We start from the raw sequence: 13543 nt of genomic DNA on the forward strand, positions 1-13543 counted from the left end.
TGCAAAAAGAGTTTTAAAAACCTCTGTTTTCTAACATAAATATCGGTTAAAATTCACAGAATGATCAAAGATGAAATAATGAATTTGGTGCTATGATGACTGTACAATGTACGTGTGTGCACCCAACAATTTAAAATTTTTGCTCATTCGATTTTTCTTTTCACCCACACTTATCCACTTATTTGTATTAGCATGAAGGTACTAGATTAGGTAAATGTTGTGAGCCAACGCACATTAGCTATTTTCATGACAAGGCATAAAAAGATAAAGAGTCCAGTTTTCGTGTGAAATTTGTTGATCAAGGGGCGAAACCGAAATCCTGATTATTTTTTTATTTTTATCCCGCGTTTTATACATTTTCCAAACCAATTCTTTGTTCTCCCTAACAATGTAATAAGCAATTTTCGACCCTAGGGAAATAAAAAGCATGTAAAATGGAACTATATATGACGGTATGTGGAACTTGTGGAATTTGTTAAAAATGAGCAAAGTTTATATCGAACACTGACAAAACAGAGTTGAAGAAGATCTCACATGTTTTGGGTAACTTTGTCTCCAGGTAATCTACAGTGACTGCCACAGCTGTACTTTTTGTATGGGGTGCTACAGGTGTGACAGTCATCTTAGATTACCTAGAGACAAAGTTACCCAAAACAGGTGAGATCTTCAACTCTTATTTGTCTATGTAGTTTGGTTAATTGCAACAGGAGTAATAATGATAATGATACTTCTTTCATAGGTAGGTGTTTCTTTGGAACTGTGTGCTATAATGTTCCCACCACAATTAATCTCTCCACAACTTTTATTATCGTCTCATTCACAAAACTCTGATCTTTTCTTCCATCGATTGTAATTTGATCTAAATGATATTTTATAAATGAAATTAATTTGGCTTCTACATTTTCATTTACTACACATAGTCATTATGTCACTTTCAAAGTATGGTTACAAGGCACAAAAAAAAGTTAAATTTTAAATTGAATTGTATATCTGTACGAATGGTAATAAAATGAACAACGATAAACTAATTCTCACGCAATGGAAAAGATACGATCAGCCGATTCGCTCAATAAATCACGAAATTTCCCTCCAAAAATATTTTTATTGATTTTAAACAAAAAACCAAATTTTATTCACATTAAAAAGTTTTTTCTCTTAAACTTAACTTGCTGCAAAGAATGTCATTGGCTTTCAAAAAAATAATAATAATCAGAGCCTCATATGGAATATATAGGTAAAACGAAAATGTGTTTTAATAAACGAAAACTAACTGAGATCTCTGTTATGAATGAGGTGTAACCTGCTGCCAAATCAAGTTTAATCAACAGTAAAGAGTTTCAATTTTTGAGTTGCTTGACCTTCTTTTTATGTATAAAATTGAATGTTTTCGAAGATTATTTTTCTTCGTTTTTTTTTATTTTCATTTACGAAACATAAAAGACTAAATGTGTTTCTTTATTGAGTTGACAAGATGATTAAAATTTTAAATTTTGTACATTAATTAAATCCGAAATGTTTGTCTTAACCATTTCTCCAAAAAATATATTTCTATCAGATAAGACGCGAAAGTGAGCTTTTTCAACAGTAAACTGAATTCATTTGCTTGAAATTTGCTGAGGCGGAAAATCAACGATGTCATTAGAAATGATCTTCTTTGACAATCGTTCAAATCAAGACTAATCACACAGAATTGTGGAGCGAATCTTTCCGTCATTATTTCGTTTCCATTTTATGCTTATAATTAACAAATTTTGAGATTGACTGAAACTTTACTGAAACTTTACCTCACACATACAAAAGTACATTCTCGTTTTATAGGCCAACATAAGTTCATCACCTCGATCGTTGCAAATAAAGTATTGCCACTTAAATCTATAAATAACGTCGCGTATGCACTTTTCGATAACACTTGCTGGGCATGGTTTTTTTTTTAAAGCAAAGAAGAAACAAAAGTATCGCTGCAATAAAAAAAATCGATTCATTGCAATCAAACTGGGCATATATGTATGTCGAATCGTTGCATTATAATACAATACCAATTTCTCCATTCCGAATAACTTTGTGTAAATAAAAAAATGATTTCCAATCAAATATTCGAAAGTAAACTCAACTGAACAGACAATAAATAGTTACAGTAATGAACAAACCAAACAATATTGAATATTCTAATTACGTATACCACCTTCTTTACAAACACTTATGCTAATTTAAATGCTGCATTGTTTCTCTTTTGTTGCCTTTGAATATTTTTTTTTTATTTTTTCTTTCATTTGTATCAATGGCTGGTATAAATACTAATTTCTAAGTCATTCATCAATTGAAATTTATTTTTTCATGCAGGTTATATGAATGAATCACGAATTACCAATAGGCAAACATAAAGATCGTTGCCAGTTTTAATATTTTGTGGTCTTAGATATGTATTATAAGACACAATATTTGTAATTTTCTCCTAAAACTATTTTCTGCACTGACTCTGAATGTCTCGTTTCTGAATCAATATAATTTTAAGACAACATATAACCTTTTAGCAGGTTCGCAACGATACAACGACTTCAATTTAGCATTGCCCTTCTGCATAATTACGGTAAATTGATGATCACCGATCTCTCCGAAATTGAACCAAGTCGCTGTGTCTGTGTACATCAGCATATATTACCCCAATCCAACCGCTAAAGTTTTCCGTTTATGTAACGTACCGTTGATTATTTAATATTACAACTCATAAATGCAACAATTTCGCAAATCAATGAGTTTGACTTTTTCCTTAATTTTTTTCTCTTTAAAATTAAAGAAGAAAAAAATATCAAAACGCAAAGCTTATATACCAGCAAACAACATCCATATGAATCTGTGTCAAGTGTTACTGGTCTTTCAAGTACGGGTCTGTTGTACTCAGAATTATTGTCTGTATCGCAATCGCATGTAATGCATGTAATATATTGTAAATTGATGGTTAATCGTTGGTTAATCGCTGAAGAAAAAAAACATCGCGTCATCGTCCATGTATATGTACAGTAAAATACGGTTGAATATGTTTTCTGAAGTAATTCATTTGTATATCAATGATGTCGATGGTATTGATAATAATATATTGAATGTTGAAAGTAAATGTTGTGAATATGATATATCGTCACTTCAATTTTAATGCGTTTACATCAAATAATTTTGCCGCTCGATTTTGAGGTGAATATTAAATGAAATTAAAATTAAGGAACATGAAACATTGGAGTCTTAAATAAGCTTAAGTTGTTAAAAAACCTTATTCATCCCCAACGCCTCAACGGATATTATCTACTGATGTCCATTCATAGTGATTTTGACGACATATAAATTTGATCGTGATCATTGTTAATTTAAGCGATGTAATCTACTGCATATGATCTTCTTAGCAACCAAAAGCTTATTATCGTGTTGAAAAATGAACAATTAAATCGACGCAAAGTCAATTCTCTCTATTTTCTTTTGTGCGAAAACAACGATTACTTTCTCTACCGAATGATCTCGCTGTTTTAATCAAACTCACGATGACCTCTCATTAAGCATCGCAGAGTAATTCAATCACAATTTTTAGTTAGTCTGTTCTTCTGTGTTTTGTTCCATCAAAATGAAACAAAAGATTTAAAAACCCGGGTAAAAATTTCAGTCTCAGTGAGACCGAAAAATACGTAGTCTCAAGGGTCTCATTTCGGTCTCATTGACTTTTTCAGTTTGCGAGAAGTCTCAATTTTAATTTATTTTATGTAAATGAATAAGAATGAACGAGAGAAGCTGAGTGGTCTCGTTTCGACTACTTTTCGAGAATGTTTGAGAATGAATGAGTAGTCTTTTTTGACATTTATTTGTTAGGCGTGATGAGACTGTCCGAGTGGTCTCGGATTTAATACTTTCCGAGACTGGACAAGTGGTCTCTTTTCGAATAATTTTTCCTTACACTTTCCGAGACTGACCGAGTGGTCTCGTTTCGACTACTTTTCGAGAATGTTTGAGGATGAATGAGTAGTCTTTTTAGACTTTCATTTGTTAGACGTGATGAGGCTGTCCGAGTGGTCTCGGATTTAATACTTTCCGAGACTGACCGAGTAGTCTCATTTAAAAAAAAAATATATTCAAATTTTGGGAACGGAAAAGTGTTCTCATTTCGAGAAAATATTTTATTCGAATTTTGAGAACGGAAAAGTGTTCTTATTTCGAGAAAATATTTTCTTCCAATTTTGAGAACGGAAAAGTGTTCTCATTTCGAGAAAATATTTTATTCGAATTTTGAGAACGGAAAAGTGTTCTCATTTCGAGAAAATATTTTCTTCCAATTTTGAGAACGGAAAAGTGTTCTCATTTCGAGAAAATATTTTATTCGAATTTTGAGAACGGAAAAGTGTTCTCATTTCGAGAAAATATTTTATTCGAATTTTGAGAACGGAAAAGTGTTCTCATTTCGAGAAAATATTTTATTCGAATTTTGAGAACGGAAAAGTGTTCTCATTTCGAGAAAATATTTTCTTCCAATTTTGAGAACGGAAAAGTGTTCTCATTTCGAGAAAGTATTTTATTCGAATTTTGAGAACGGAAAAGTGTTCTCATTTCGAGAAAATATTTTCTTCCAATTTTGAGAACGGAAAAGAGTTCTCAATTCGAGAAAATATTTTCTTTCAATTTTGAGAACGGAAAAGTGTTCTCATTTCGACAAAATGTTTTCTTGGACTTTTGAGAACGGAAAAGTGTTATCATTTGGCAAAAATATTTTCTTGGACTTTTGAGAACGGAAAAGTGTTATCATTTCGACAAAAAAATTTCTTGGACTTTTGAGAACGGAAAAGTGTTCTCATTTCGACAAAATATTTTCTTGGACTTTTGAGAACGGAAAAGTGTTCTCATTTCGACAAAATGTTTTCTTGGACTTTTGAGAACCAAAAAGTGGTCTCATTTGGCAAAAATATTTTCTTAGACTTTTGAGAACGGAAAAGTGTTCTCATTTCGACAAAAAAATTTCTTGGACTTTTGAGAACGGAAATGTGGTCTCATTTCGACAAAAAAATTTCTTGGACTTTTGAGAACGGAAAAGTGTTCTTATTTCGACAAAAAAATTTCTTGGACTTTTGAGAACGGAAAAGTGTTCTTATTTCGACAAAATATTTTCTTATTATTGATAGGTAGTTGGCACGACTGTATGATAAAGATGATATTATCAGTATTACCAGATAACATGTTAAAATCACCCGCCTAAACAAAATAAATTTAAAATGAATCTTTCGTTCGTAATTGTTCAAATTTTATGCCGCACATTCAAAATCTAATGTTATAAAATCGAGTTAAAGAGTTCAGGCTCTCGAAATGAGACCACTTTTCCGTTCTCAAAGGTCCAAGAAAATATTTTTGCCAAATGAGAACACTTTTCCGTTCTCAAAAGTCCAAGAAAACATTTTTTCCAAATGAGACCACTTTTTGGTTCTCAAAAGTCTAAGAAAATATTTTTGCCAAATGAGACCACTTTTTGGTTCTCAAAAGTCCAAGAAAACATTTTGTCGAAATGAGAACACTTTTCCGTTCTCAAAAGTCCAAGAAAATATTTTTGCCAAATGAGAACACTTTTCCGTTCTCAAAAGTCCAAGAAAACATTTTTTCCAAATGAGAACACTTTTCCGTTCTCAAAAGTCCAAGAAAATATTTTTGCCAAATGAGAACACTTTTCCGTTCTCAAAAGTCCAAGAAAACATTTTTTCCAAATGAGAACACTTTTCCGTTCTCAAAAGTCTAAGAATATATTTTTGCCAAATGAGACCACTTTTTGGTTCTCAAAAGTCCAAGAAAACATTTTGTCGAAATGAGAACACTTTTCCGTTCTCAAAAGTCCAAGAAAATATTTTTTCCAAATGAGAACACTTTTCCGTTCTCAAAAGTCTAAGAAAATATTTTTGCCAAATGAGACCACTTTTTGGTTCTCAAAAGTCCAAGAAAATATTTTTGCCAAATTAGAACACTTTTCCGTTCTCAAAAGTCCAAGAAAACATTTTTTCCAAATGAGAACACTTTTCCGTTCTCAAAAGTCTAAGAAAATATTTTTGCCAAATGAGACCACTTTTTGGTTCTCAAAAGTCCAAGAAAATATTTTTGCCAAATGAGAACACTTTTCCGTTCTCAAAAGTCTAAGAAAATATTTTTGCCAAATGAGACCACTTTTTGGTTCTCAAAAGTCCAAGAAAATATTTTTGCCAAATGAGAACACTTTTCCGTTCTCAAAAGTCCAAGAAAATATTTTTGCCAAATGAGAACACTTTTCCGTTCTCAAAAGTCCAAGAAAACATTTTTTCCAAATGAGAACACTTTTCCGTTCTCAAAAGTCTAAGAATATATTTTTGCCAAATGAGACCACTTTTTGGTTCTCAAAAGTCCAAGAAAACATTTTGTCGAAATGAGAACACTTTTCCGTTCTCAAAAGTCCAAGAAAATATTTTGTCGAAATGAGAACACTTTTCCGTTCTCAAAAGTCTAAGAAAATATTTTTGCCAAATAAGACCACTCTTCCAGTCTCGCACACCCGTAAATGTTAGCAAAGAGACCACTCGTTCAGTCTCGTTCATCCTCAAACATTCTCGGAAAATATTTGAAACGAGACTACTCGATCAGTCTCGGAAGGTGCAAAGAAAAATTATTCGAAAAGAGACCACTCGTTCAGTCTCGAAAAGTATTAAATCGGAGACCACTCGGTCAGCCTCATCACGTCTAACAAAAAAAAATCCGAAAAGACTTCTCGTTCATCGTCAAACATTCTCGGAAAATATTCGAAACGAGACTACTCGGTCAGTCTCGGAAGGTGCAAAGAAAAATTATTCGAAAAGAGACCACTCGTTTAGTCTCGGAAATTGTAACAACGGTTCAAAAATAAAACTGCCAATAGATATATCAGATTTAGCAGCAAGCGTAACGTCGTTGGTGGTCCGATCCGAAGTTAAGCATCATTGGTCGCGGTTAGTACTTGGATGGGTGACCGCAAAATACATCACAAAATAAAAAAAAGGTAAAAAAAATCAAAATATTACTAAACATTATTACAATCATTTCAGTCAACTTTTTCTGTACAAATTGGATCTAGTGAATTGTAAGAGAAATGAAAAGTTGTGGCCATCTATGAACTCAACAGAGAAGTAACAAATGACAAAAAACGGGACAGAGAATATGAGACTCAAAAACAGTCTAACATACTCAAAATGTGAGACGTCTCAAAAAGAATAAAAAAACTCAAAATGTGAGACGTCTCAAAGAGAATAAAAAAAACTCAAAATGTGAGACGTCTCAAAGAGAATTAAAAAAACTCAAAACGTGAGACGTCTCAAAGAGAATAAAAAAAACTCAAAATGTGAGACGTCTCAGAGAGAATAAAAAAAACTCAAAATGTGAGACGTCTCAAAGAGAATAAAAAAAACTCAAAATGTGAGACGTCTCAAAGAGAATTAAAAAAAACTCAAAACGTGAGACGTCTCAAAGAGAATAAAAAAAACTCAAAATGTGAGACGTCTCAGAGAGAATAAAAAAAACTCAAAATGTGAGACGTCTCAAAGAGAATAAAAAAAAACTCAAAATGTGAGACCTCTCAAAAAGAATAAAAAAACTCAAAAAGTTAAAAAAAAACTCGAAATGTGAGACGTCTCAAACAGTCTTTTTTTTAAAATTATCATCAGACCACCGTCTCAAAAAGTCGAAATGAGACTGCTCATCTAGTCTCATACCGTCTCAGAAAGTGGAAATGAGACTACTCGTTCAGTCTCATACCATCTCAAAAAGTCGAAATGAGACTACTCGTTCAGTCTAATACCGTCTCAAAAAGTCGAAATGAGACTACTCATCCAGTCTCATACCGTCTCAAAAAGTCGAAATGAGACTACTCGTTCAGTCTCACACCGTCTCAAAAAGTCGAAATGAGACTACTCATCCGGTCTCATACCGTCTCCGAAAGTTGAAATGAGACTACTCATTCAGTCTCATACCGTCTCCAAAAGTTGAAATGAGACTACTTATTCAGTCTCATACCGTCTCCGAAAGTTGAAATGAGACTACTCATTCAGTCTCATACCGTCTCGAAAAGTCGAAATGAGACTACTCATTCAGTCTCATACCGTCTCGAAAGGTCGAAATGAGACTACTCATTCAGTCTCACACCGTCTCGAAAAGCAGACTACTCTGTCAAACAAGTCTGAATGAGACTACTCGTCAGTCTCTCGAAGTTCAAAAAAATTATTACAAATGAGACTTCTCTGTCAGTCTTCCAGATTCTCGAAAAATATTGAAAACGAGACTACTCTGACAATCTCATAAAGTCTCAAACATCTTTGAAAAATATTTAAAACGAGACTTCTCCACAGTTTCGGATGAATTATGATGAATTTCGGATGAATTATGAGAACTAAACCAGTCTCAAAGGTCAAAAAAGAGACGTCTCACCTCCATACAAAAAAGCTGTATCGAAAAGACGTCTCACGACCACTTTTTTTTTTACCCGGGAACAAACGATTGAAAATACTTCTATCAAATGAAGTAATAGATCTGATAGTAAAATTGAAGTACTTATGACATGACAAACTAATAAATTTGATAGAAAGATTTGCTTAATTAAATTTAATTTAAGACCTTTTTTGGACTCAATTTAGAAAAACGAGCCCAAGAAAAAATTGGGCGTGTGGGTTTAACTTAACACTCCCTTTTTATGGGATGATTGGCTTGTAATCCATTTGCACGTGCTCGATATAAAAATAACCGATTGTAATTGTTATACAAACAACAATTATTGATACTGTGAGGCAAAAGGTTGAGCAATTTCTGTTCACATAACAATGGCGTATCAATTATTTATTTCAATATATCCACAACTCCTGTGTACTATTCGTACTTATCATTCCTTCGTGTGCCCAATTACCAATATAATTAATCAAACGAAAAAAAAAACACCTATCTCAGATCATTAGACGTCACACAAAAAAGTGTTATTTGTTATGCAATTCATCAATTACAAAAATTACACCATCACCTGTTGGCTAAAACACCAGCTTTCAGTCCAAGTGTACAAAAGACATCACATTCAAAAGTTCAATTGAACGTTAAATATACGAAATCAATCAAAATGAAACAGAGTCGAATTGAACAGCGACATAATAACACTGTCCTTTGAAAAAATCAAAGAAATAAAAAAGTTGTGTGTTGATATCAAAAGGTGTTTACCTGAATATTAACTCGAACTTATGTAACCAAAAAAAAAATGAGAATCGGATAATTTATGATATAGCTGATGGTGTGCGTATATTTATTATCGTTAAATCCACTCAATTGAAAGAGCCATAGTCATTTTAGATTTTAAAGTGAGAATAAACAAATATTTCACCTGTTACCTAACCTCTCTATTCATTACAATTTTAACTTATTTACAATATATTATACCACCATCATCATCATGTTATATCCCATGCAGACTTTATTGTGTATATAGACATTGGTAATTCGTGTGCTTTTCAACGAATTTCTGGTACACTTCTATTGCTCACTTAAAGAAGTATTATAAGTTGAGATTTCAGATGCTTTTAATAGATAATAGAATTTGAAAATTTCACTTTTTCATTTAAAAGAAATGAAAACGAAATATTGGAACACAAACATTTACTTCAATTGATTCGGCGGGGATTTCTTGTTAAACACATACATTGTATGAACTAAATTATTTAGTTGGTTGAATTTTTTTTTCAATTAATTTAATTAGACTAGCAGTTGTTCGATCACTCCGAATTGAAAACGATTGCCCGGGGTTCCATCAACAATAAAATTAACTCTAAATTGGTAGATCGATATGCTGATTCGTAAGCAATATGGTGTAAGTTACGTGGTAAATTGCAATAAACATTGATACTTCGTGTCACTGTACAATAAAAACCCACCTAGCTGATACCTAAAAGGAGTCTGTGACGAAGGGGTTCATGTTTTTTTTGTCTCTAGTAAAAAGATATTTATTGTCGGTCAATGAACTGATAAAACTTACCGTTTCACTTGACCAGACAAAGTGTTTAAAACTTTAAAATTGTATTATGCGCAAATTTAAACACCAAGACTAACTGAATAGATTCGATTTAACCCAAGCCATATTGCACAATCGTACTTATGAGCAATGAGGAACATTTAACCAAAATTTCACGCAAATTAGAGGTCATTGCGATGTTTAAATCATTAGGCCGTAATGATCAAAACAAAAACAAAATGGAAATATGTTGAGGTGTCTCTCTCTTTACCTGTGTCCGCGTTGATTGTAACTCGTGTTATTAAAAATCGGATGCAGTCAAGCGAAATGTAATTTAATGTAAAGTTAGAGGAAAAACAGAATTAGCTTCCGAAACAAATTTATCAGTTGGAATTTATTTGTCCATTAAAAACTGACTATGTGACGAAACCTTTGATGAATAACTTTATTTTGAATTTTTTGGCTTTCATAATAATTGTGCTAATTTTGGTAAGACGTATGCGGGAAAATATAATTTGAGATTATTTATTATCGACTATTTCGTAAAGGTACACCAATAATCATATATCAATTTTACACTCGTTGTTTGATCTGCAATATGGTTTTATGTGTGTAATTACACACATAATTCTCACATTTAAAATCTGATAATTTTAACATAAAATCTTTATGCAATGCTGCTACTGTGTTGTATGTTCGGTGAGTTGAGTTTCTTTTTGGAGGACTGTGTTAAAATCTTATAAATCAAGGCGAGAATTGTTGTTTATCTTGTAGCAACACTACAAGCTCATATTCATTCAAATTATTTGTAAAGATAAACGATGTATAATTTGTGTGTTGTAGTCATTGAGAGTAAAGTTTCTGAGAAGTTTTCAAAAAAAACTCCAGCGATATCTGTGCTAAATTGCACGAAAAGTAAATTCGATTTTGGTATCTCAGAATAATCATCGAATCTTTTACTTCGATTGTTTAAATCATTCTTTATCCTTTCATACAAAATCTATTACTTCGATAGTTTTGATATGCAGTAAGAGGGAATATTAGTCAAACCTCATCGGTTATTTTTATTGTAACTGTTGATACCAGATGACTCATCATTTCTAAAAAGGTTCAAAGTACAATTTATTCGAAATGTTTAAAAAAATCGTCTTTTGTATTTTTTTTACCTTTTCAATGTCATGGGCATTTATTGTCAATAAATCCGAAAAAAAATTCACTTATCTGATTCAAGATAAATAAACTTGCAAATAAACCGTGAAACAAAGAACAAATAGTTGAAAAGTAATCAATGACGACAATCTTGTAGATAATAGAGACTTGAATTTGTCCAATAATTATGTTGTATTGTTTGGCCGAAAAGAACCAGCCTGAAGGTTCGTTAAATTGTATTGCGACAAAAAGTCTTGGTGTTAAATTCTTGCATGCCAGAGGTCAGATTTAATTATGTTTTGATTTATGTGCGGAATGTTGTTTGCAATATAATAAAAATGCGAATAATTTCATTAACACGTGTGCCAGTCACTTGATCCACTGGTAAAAATGTTGGAATATCTAGATCAAAACCATTTAATTTCTACATTTTTTCCGAGAGTTTCATATTGATTTTCTAAATTATCGTTTATTATAACATAAATATCAATAGTGTCTGCTCGTTTCTGCATCGAATACATTCAATGAACATGTGACACGTTATGATTCCAAGCAGCGATTGGCATTATACAAAGCAAAATCATTTTGCTGCATTTTATGTAACTTGAATTTTTTTGATTTATTTGAATATTAAAATGTGGTTTACCTTTGAAGGACTTTGTAAAGGTGAACTCTTATTTACTTATTTATTGATTCCATAAAAATAGTTGTCAATTCAAATGAAGTCTTTAGCATAGTTGCAATTTTGCAATAATCCAATCAACAGTCAAAAATAAATATTTATGTTCGCGTATACAGATTCCTATAGCAGACTGTATGTATAGTTGCTCAAGCATCTGCAATTAACAAACATTTTTGGACTTTTAATATCAGACAATATTCGTAAATTATTTCTGCGTGAATACAGCACCTGACTTTCGAATGCGTCATGTTGAGTATGTAAATTTCATTAAGTCTTAAATCGACCGTCAGAGATTTCCATTGTAAGGTGCGTATATTGTTTAAATGCAATGGAAATTGAAAGAGACCACTTTAGTTTTGCAAGTCATTTAAATTGTCCGACCCATAGAAAGTGCCAGATCGGACAGTAGTTTTGCAAACATTTGAATTTAGCGTTATATGGATTCAAACTTCGGCAAAGCATTTGTGAAACTTTTTATTTAAATCGCTATAGTCCGAAATGAAGACTGGGCGACAATTCTCAAATTTTCGTAATTTTAAATATTCGTAACTTGACAGTGGCGTGTATAAAATCCCATAAGAACTGTCAAGTTTTGAATTCTTAAAGTTACGAACGGCATGAGAATCTACACCCTGGTTTCGAAATTTTACGACTGTCAAAATGTTAGTAGCGAGGCCGCTTAAATCGGGACTCTTGCTTGGTAATAATCTGTAATCGTAAGGGATCGTAAGCTTTTTCTTTAAAAGCTTTAACAATATTTACATGAGAAGGATGCAGGTAGAATTTTCAATTCTTCAAATATCGTTGTTCCCACACGCAACGAACATACACTGACCTTTCCACAGTGCTATTACTACATCGGAATCCATGCATCAAACACTTTTTTAATTTCATTATACCTGTCTCCATATCCATATTTATATATGAACCAAAATGGACTATGTGTGCATTACACAACACATATTTTATCATCTCACCATAATACATAATTCAAGTACCTGAAAATAATTGAAATAAGCAAAATATTTGAACACCGTTCATGGGAGAATTTATGTGTAATATTCAATTGCTGCTTTCGTATAAATGGGTATCTTTTACATTTCGATGCCAAGTATGTGCAATTTTAATTCCATGAACCTTAAGTGAAAGCGTATTAAAGGTAATTACATTACGTGTGATAGAAGCGTTTGTATAGAAAGGATAACAAACATTCAAAATGTACGAAATATAAACGAGATGTAATAACCGATATACCGTTCAATCATTTTTATTTATTTTTTGTTTTAAGTAATTAACTCAAATAAAACTCTATATCGATGATCTATTCTCCCGTCTCGTTATGTTTGTTTTGATTGAAAATGTAATTGTTTTTATTAAGTGGATGTGAAGGACGGTGACCGCATTTATTTCACTTTGAACAATTATTATAAAACTGATGCTTTTTCTCATGATATATGTAATCACGTAATCACGACAAATGTTTGTTTCAGGGTCACCACGTACTTCGTTTCTAGCGGGATCTACATTCAATGTAACATGGCATTTGGCGTACCCTCATCGGGTAAGTAAAATTATTCTCAGCGATATATTCCACTAGACATTTTATCACCATTACGAAATTGAATTCCAATCGAATTGAGTACCTCTAGTCATGAAAGTGCTTACCTTATCTGTCCACTTAAGATTTTACGGTCGATGATGTAATTTTTGAAATTATT

General features: G+C 32.2%; 1 protein-coding gene across 3 annotated transcripts in view; it reads left to right on the forward strand.

Annotated features, from left to right (window-relative positions):
- The window catches only part of LOC119080876, a 41959-nt gene that overhangs the window by 15902 nt on the left and 12514 nt on the right, over positions 1-13543 (forward strand). For all 3 annotated transcript variants that reach the window (XM_037189453.1, XM_037189454.1, XM_037189452.1), the window contains exon 3: positions 13316-13386. In XM_037189453.1, coding sequence (XP_037045348.1) covers positions 13316-13386 — 71 coding nt within the window. The remainder of the gene's footprint in view (positions 1-13315; positions 13387-13543) is intronic.

Source organism: Bradysia coprophila, unplaced genomic scaffold (genome assembly GCF_014529535.1).
Source record: "Bradysia coprophila strain Holo2 unplaced genomic scaffold, BU_Bcop_v1 contig_350, whole genome shotgun sequence".
Taxonomy (NCBI): domain Eukaryota; kingdom Metazoa; phylum Arthropoda; class Insecta; order Diptera; family Sciaridae; genus Bradysia; species Bradysia coprophila.